The 7,960-nt window shown below is 46.3% G+C and overlaps 1 protein-coding gene across 11 annotated transcripts in view; it reads left to right on the top strand.

Annotated features, from left to right (window-relative positions):
• pias1b (protein inhibitor of activated STAT, 1b) overlaps nucleotides 1-7,960 on the top strand; it is a 41,976-nt gene that overhangs the window by 17,678 nt on the left and 16,338 nt on the right. For 5 of the 11 annotated variants that reach the window (XM_035395313.1, XM_035395312.1, XM_035395311.1 and 2 more), the window contains one exon: nucleotides 5,963-6,398. In XM_035395313.1, coding sequence (XP_035251204.1) covers nucleotides 5,963-6,398 — 436 coding nt within the window. Of the gene's footprint in view, nucleotides 569-1,001; nucleotides 1,138-1,631; nucleotides 1,798-5,962; nucleotides 6,399-7,960 lie in introns of all 11 variants that reach the window. The other 6 variants (XM_035395307.1, XM_035395310.1, XM_035395308.1 and 3 more) reach the window with 4 other exon arrangements.

The following is a 7,960-nucleotide window of genomic DNA, read 5'->3' as shown; positions in this document are numbered from 1 at the left end:
TGAATTTCATTTGTTTTGGAAGCTCAGAGGCTTATACCCCCACCCCCACCACTCCTTCTCGTCTGCACACCGCACAAGGACAGGATTTAATAGAAACCAAATGTGGGTAGCCATTGCCATCCAAACAATCCTGTTTTTCCTTCAGAATCTACGGCAGTGACTTCATAAAGAGTGAGAAAGGAGGGCTATTGTGACACAAACTGTTCTACGTGTGCAGTGGTCGGTGCTGTTAATAGTGGTGAATGTTCTTGAATGTAGAGGTGGACCAGCTTTCTGTGTCCAGATCGGTTTTCCCTCCTTGTCACAGATGTGAAATTTGATTCTTGACCACCCCTCCCCCCTCTTTTTGTCGAAACGCACGCACGCACGCACACACACATGCGCAACCAGCGAGGACTGGTTTGCATACCACCCCTCCCCCTCCAAACACTAATAAAGCCACTCCCTTGGCCCCCATCCACATGTTTCCTGATATCATTTCCCTGTGGTCTGGTCCAGTTAACCGCTGCTCCCGCCAGCCAACCACGGCCTGACAGCGCCACGCTCTCTTCCCTCGCCCCCACGCCAGGTGTGTCCTGGGTTCAGTGTGAAGCATCCTGGGAGATTCTGGCAGGTCATAGGCTGTCCAAGTTATTGGACACCTTTATGTTTCTTGAGTCAGTGGGGTTTAACATGGCTGTTTGCGTCTACCTTTTGTTTGCGAGCCTCCATTTCTGCACTGGTGTTAATCTGTTTTATATGCATTTTTACCACATGCTTTTGTGGATTCTGCGGCTAATGTCGTTCAGCCAAGCCCAGACCAGAACAAAACCCCGATATTAAACCATATAATATATAATAACCATATAATAAGATAAAATAAAAGCCATTGATACTTCTTAGGCTCCCATTTGAGGTACCTGTCTCCATGCGTTTCGTACAAGGCCAGTCACTTGCTTCTTTCGCATGTGTCTCCCTTATCCTGCGGGAATCAGGACTGAAACATAGCTTCTTGCCTACAGGAGGAAGCATCCGGTTACTGAAGTGACCCAGACGTCATCAGCGTCCTCTATACAGCAGTTTTGATTGGCTAAAAGAGACTGCACCCACCCATCAAGGCCGCTCCTTTTTAACCCTGTTAGGGACAGATATCTCAAGGTAGGACCCTTTACACGACATCACAGCAGTATCAATGGCTTTTACTCTTCTGTCCTTCCAAACCTTTGTGAAATGGGTACTCTCCTCCGCTTGAATGGAGGTTGTTTGGATATGGTGGTGGATGGCTGTCGTGGAAACGTGGCTTCTGTACTGTGCTGTGAAAACGTATTTGCCCCCTTCCTTATTTCCCCTATTATTGCATATGTGTCACACTGAATAGTGTCAGATCTTTAGCCAAAATGTAACACGAGACAAAGGGAAACTAAGTAAACACAAAACACAAAATTTAACGTTATTATTAATTTATTTAATGAACAAAGTTATCAAATACCCATATCACCCATGTGAAAAAGTTATTGCCCCCTTAGTTACTCAATCAACCAGTTAACCAAATTTAATTGGTTATTAGATTCAGCAGATTTACAGCCAGACTTGATTGCACCGGTCATATTGAATATAGACCTCACTTAGCCTATATTGAACCTTACCATCAGAGTGAAGTAGTCACCAGTTTCTACAAGCACACTGCCACGATCAAAGGAAATTTCAGAAGAGATGAGGGAAGATTTTTCCAAGTACGCAGTGACAACTCATCCAGGAATCACAAAAGATCCCAGAAGAATATCCAGAGAGCTTCAGACCCCTCTCGCCTCAGCTAAGGTCAGTGTTCCATGACTCTGCAATAAGAAAGAGGGCAAAAAAGGGATTCATGGGAGAGTTGCTGGGTGGAAATCACTGCTAACCAAGAGAAACATCAATGCTTGTCTCACATCTGCAAAAAAGCACCTGGGTGATCCCCAGGCCTTTTGGGATAATGTTCTATGGGCAGATGAGTCAAAAGTGGATCTTCTTGGACGACAAGGGTCCCATTATGTCTGGCATAAAGCAAATACTGCACAGTAAGAACATCATAGCAACAGTCAAACATGGTGGTGGTTGTGATGGTGTGGGGATGCTTTGCTGCCTCAGGACCTGAATGACTTGCCATTAATGAAGGAAGCATGAATTCCGCTCTGTACCGTAAAAGTCTTAAGGAGAATGTCCAGTCATCTGTCCTTGAGCTGAAGCATAATTGGTTTACGCAGCAAGAAAATGATCCAAAACACAAAAACAAGTTCACATATAATGGCTCAAAAGAAACAAAATAGAAGTTTTAGAGTGGCCTAGTCAAAGTCTTGACTTGAACCCAATAGAGATGCTGTGGCAAAACCTGAAATACTTTGGGTGATGTGGGTGTTAGATGATTTTTTTCATTAAATGAATGAAAAATCATTTCTAAAATGTGTTTTGTGTTTACTCAGATTCACTCTGTCTAATATTAGATTTTATCTAAAGATCTGAAACCATTCAGTGTATGAAATGTACAACAATAGTGGAAGATATACTACGTGGCCAAAAGTATATGAACACCTGACAACCAAAATCTCATCCAAAATTATGGGAAATAATGTAAAATTAGTCTACCTTTTGCTTTTATAACAGTCTCCACTCTTCTGGGAAGGCTTTATACTAGATGTTGGAGCATTGCTGCAGGGATTTGCTTCCATTCAGCTTGAAGAGCATTATTGAGGTTGGGCACTGATTGGGCAATTATGCCTGGCTTGCAGTTAGCTTTCCAATTGTTCCCAAAGGTGTTGGATGGGGTTGAGGTCAGTGCTCTGGGCCGGTCAGTCAAGTTCCAAACCGATCTCGAAAAAAACATTTCTATATAGACCTCACTTTGTGCCCAGGGACTTTGTCATGCTGAAACAGGAAAGGGCCTTAGCCAAACTGTTGGGGAAGAACAGAATTGTCTAGATTATGATTGTATGCTGTAGCATTAAGATTTGCCTTCTCTGGAACTACGGGCCTAACCCAAACCATGAAAAACAGCCCCAAACCAAGGGGTGTCCAGATACTTTTGGTCATGTAGCATATTTGTCGCGGCACTGTACATCAGCACGTGTGCTTTCCTTTAGTAATGTCAGTTCTCTCTATAGTATTGAGAACAGAAAGCGCACGTCGGGGTACGTCTCTGCTTCTGTAACACGTTTCTGCTCTCTGTGGGAGTGGAGAGTCTTGCTGCCTTGGAACATTGTGTGTTGAGAGGGACAGAGAGGAGAGCACACGCAGTGTTTTTCTTTTGTTCTGCAGGGCCGGCTGTGTTCTGACGTACAGCACACAGGGAAACTGTGTGAACAGTCTGAAACTGTGCCTCGCGGCTGTGCTTAATGTGCTATGTCATAGGGATGTGAATAAATAACAACCTGTGTGTGTGTGTGGCCGTTTTAAAATGTATCTGCTTATCTGTTTAAATTTATATCAGTGAAAGCTCATTTCACTGCTTGAGACAATCCAAATAAAACGTGTAGCATAGAGCAATAGTTCACACTACTACGGAATGTCATTAAGAGATATTTTTGTTTTGTGATCCCGCCAGAAGAATGGAAATGAGGGTGTGAACCAGAAATGTCCTTTAATACTTAGAAACATTTTTATTTCCCTTTTTTACAGTCCAGAATGCCTGCTGATCTGGGTCACATCACAGCTCACAAGAATATGATCATAATAGCTCCTGATAGCTGAAGGGGAAACTTATACTTTCTTTGAGCCTATAGAGTTTAACAGTGCTATTAGTTACACTGTCCGTACAAGTACAATTCCTGCCTGAAAATGGTTGTTTTCCTCGAGTAGGGATGTAACTGACAAATTAGATGAAAAATTTAACTTAATGCTGATGAACATGCTACGGTCTGCCACAGGCAATGGCCAGTCCCATGAATTAGGACTGGTAGGCTAAATGTTTCCACACCGTCTGCACGTCTGCAGACTTTGTTGCGGATTTTACAATGTGTGCTAGCAAGGAAGATCTTTAATGATAGCTAGCAGCAAAAGCTATTTATTAGGCCATCCTTGCACGCAGTAATGGAGCGGGGTTGATGAGCTGCTAAGGAAGCCCTCCTGTCTGGATCTAAATGAACACCGATGCTAACGAGGAAGTCTTATTCAGTTTGTTTTTAGGGTTGTATTTGGATTTTTGTTTGTAAGACCTATGTAGGAAAGTTTGTCCTCAAGCAACCTAGCAAAGATTCAGTCTTTAAGTGATAATGCTATTTGGTTAAATAAAAGGTGCAACATTTGCTTCTAGAAGAAAACTTTTTCTTATTCTGTAAAGGCAACTTGGAATTGCCTCCTTTTATCCAATTGACACGTTGTTTTACCTGAAAGAAAAAACTGTGCAATGTTGCATTTCAGCGATAAATGTACTCTGCAGTGACAGAGGTGCAAGGCTGTGCAGTGATAGAGGTTCAGGACTCTGCAGTGATAGAGGTTCAGGACTCTGAAGTGATAGAGGTTCAGGGCTCTGCAGTGATAGATGTGCAGGACCCTGCAGTGATAGATGTGCAGGACTCTGCAGTGATAGAGGTTCAGGGCTCTGCAGTGATAGAGGTGCAGGGCTCTGCAGTGATAGAGGTGCAGGACTCTGCAGTGATAGATGTGCAGGACCCTGCAGTGATAGATGTGCAGGACTCTGCAGTGATAGAGGTTCAGGGCTTTGCAGTGATATAGGTACAGGACAGCAGTGATAGATGTGCAGGACTCTGCAGTGATAGAGGTACAGGGCTCTGCAGTGATAGAGGTACAGGACTCTGCAGTGATAGATGTGCAGGACTCTGCAGTGATAGAGGTTCAAGACTGCAGTGATAGAGGTGCAGGACTCTGCAGTGATAGAGGTACAGGACTCTGCAGTGATAGAGGTACAGGACTCAGCAGTGATAGATGTGCAGGACTCTGCAGTGATAGATGTACAGGGCTCTGCAGTCATAGAGGTACAGCCTTTGTGGTGAGGATCGGGGCCACTCAGGGTTTTGTGTTTCTCTTCCCTGATTGTTTTCATTGCTCCTCTTGCAGAATGGCAGGAATGTTACACATCCGCACAGAAGCGATGCAGTGCGGCCCGGCACCGTCATGCATTTTTCATGGAGCGGGAGGGAGCGGAGCATCCCTCTCACTGTGGTCTTTGTGTGGGCGGAGCGGGTGGAGGCTGGCTGGGATGGGGGTTGTGGGCTGCGTGTGTTTGGCCAGTAAACAGTCTGGGTTTCAGTACGGGAAGTGTAATGTTGTCATTGCGAGGGCTGGCCTCGCGGGAACGGGGTCCTTCATTTCGGTGCAAAACGGAGCTCTCTCTCTCTCTCCCTCCCTCCCTCCCTCCCTCCCTCCCTCCCATCCAGACATCTCTATCAGCGCGTCTGGAGAGGGGGAGGGGAGGGGGAGAGAGAGAGGGGGAGGGAGGGGGGATGAGGAGGGAGGGAGGGAGGGAGGAGACGCAGTGTCTCTTCAGCAGTGATTATTCGTCCCTCGCACACGTGTGAGAAGCGCGGGGCCGCGCGGGTTAGCTCTGACATGTTACAGCAGGGCTGGCCTAACTGAGTGTGACAGTCTGCGCTGCGTCGGGGAGTCGGGACATTCCAGCCTCGGCCCCCAGCTGCTGACTGAGATCTCTCCTTTCTACTTCTCCCCGACTCTGACCGTGAAAACCAATTCCACTCAGTCTGAAACCGTCACAAACTGCTCACACTGCCAATTTATTCGTGTGAGAAGGATCTGTGTGTGTGTGTGTGTTTGTAGTGAACGTGTTGTGTGTGGGTTTGTGATTAGTTTGCCCATGGCTTTTTGAGCCAGATCTGCATGACAGTAATAAGATCAAGATGGCGAAACCTTGTTTGCTCTCTAGCTGAAGCTTTACAATATTTTCTGATTTGAATATCTTCTCTCGCTCTCTCTCTTTATCTCTCTCTCTCTCTCTGTCTCTCTCTCTCCATCTGCCTCCACCCTGCGATGACAGCAAATGGTAATGAGCCTTCGTGTTTCGGAGCTCCAAGTACTACTGGGATACGCGGGACGCAACAAGCACGGGCGCAAACACGAGCTGCTGACCAAGGCTCTGCACTTACTGAAGGCCGGCTGCAGCCCCGCCGTGCAGATGAAAATAAAGGAACTGTACCGCCGCCGCTTCCCCACCAAGATGGTGTCCTCGGCGGAGCTGGCGCTGCCCAGCGTGCACTCCACCACCAGCGCCCTGCCCGCCGGCCTCACCCAGCTGGGCTTCGACGGGCACGGGGCCCCCTCCCCCCTGCTCCCCGTCTCCCTGCTGGGGCCCAAACACGAGCTGGGCCTGCCCCACCTGCCCTCCGCCCTGCACCCCGTGCACCCCGACGTCAAGCTGCAGAGGCTGCCCTTCTACGACATGCTGGACGAGCTGATCAAGCCCACCAGCCTGGGTCAGTGCCCGTTCGTCCCTCTGTCTCTGTGTCATATCTGTTCATAGTCGTAGGCGACGCCTCAGTTATCATATCCTTAGCTGTAGCAGTCAAGTAAGAAAGACTGTCATCATTATAGGTGTAAGAATGTGTTGTTTTCCGCATGGTCTCTCTCGTCTGTCTGTCTGCTCTTGGCGTGCCCGTATGTACGTCTGTCCCCATCTCTGTGTCTGTCTCTGTGAGCATCTCTCAACTTATGGTTTACCCCTCCAAGATAAGTGTACCTGGTCATATGCAAGGTTACATTCAAGGGCAAGGACTCCTGAACAGGAAGTAAAGAACATGGAGATACATTAGATTTGTTCCTCCTTCTCAAATGTGTCATGCATTGTACATATTCCAGAGTAGTCTCTAAAAAGCCAAGTAATGCTATCATTGGTGCAGAAGAATACATTTTTGTTTCCCTCTTGCATGTTAAATAGGTCACTGAAGGCCAGTAGTGTTCAGTGCTTGCATCTCTACATTTCCGTGATGGTGAGGAGAAAAAAAGGAAAAACCAGGAAATAAAATGCAAACAAGTCTGAGTTATCTGGGCATGTATATATTATCATACATTTGCATGTTAAGAAGCAGGACGATAACAGGCAGCTCATTTGTCTCTTCTTAAATAAAAATGCCCTCCCCGGGCAGACATTTCCACGAGGCTGTGGTGGCCAGTCATTCGGTTACTTACCGTCGTTCTTCTCTTACTGGGTGCCGAAGGCCAGTACCGTGCTCGGCCTTCCGGAAGCTTCTCTGAGTGCTTTTGTCTGGAGGAACTGGGATGTAATGATCCTGCAGTGGAAGTCTGGGCAGGGACACTGATCACGGTAGCACACACATGTAGTTACACACACACACTGCACATGCACACACACACACTCGTTACGCTACACACACAAACACAAGTTACACCAGTCCTGCAGTAATAGTTACCACAAGGCTCCCATTATGGCACCTGAGCCGAAAGTAGATTTATTTGAGAATTGGTGTACACCAAATAGCTGTTTAAATGCATATTCTCAACTTTAGCAAATGTTTGTCTTAATGTTCAAATATTGATCTCATGAAAAACGAATATTATTTCAGTGTATTTTTAAAAAAATTCAGAAAACAAATAATGAGAGTATGTCGGCAGTGAAGATTTGTTTTTTAAAAACGGCTGTTGTTGGAATGGCAGGTATGCCACCCGCTGAGTTACGGCTTGCATTTTGCTCCTTCTGTTCACTGCTCATCATCGCACATGCTCCAGTCCCACAATCAGTAATTCTCCCCATTGGACATTTAGCTACATTTTCTGCCATTTTGCCAATGCCTTTATTATTAATATAATAATTTTGTCAGAGCGAGTATGTTAGTGGGAAAAAAAGCACCAAAACCTGTGTTGTGATTCGGGCTAGTAGGTACCAGTCATGTGGGAACAGGTGCTATAGTGCTATCAGGTTTCAGTATCCAATCCTGTTCATGACTCAGACCGCTACAGCTACTGTACATGACTACTAGGGCAGCCCTAAAACCCCTACCATTGCGGGCTTTGCCCAGCC

This window comes from Anguilla anguilla, chromosome 16 (assembly GCF_013347855.1).
Source record: "Anguilla anguilla isolate fAngAng1 chromosome 16, fAngAng1.pri, whole genome shotgun sequence".
Classification (NCBI taxonomy): Eukaryota; Metazoa; Chordata; class Actinopteri; order Anguilliformes; family Anguillidae; genus Anguilla; species Anguilla anguilla.
Note: the sequence above shows the minus strand (reverse complement) of the source record. Positions and strands in the feature narration are given on the sequence as shown.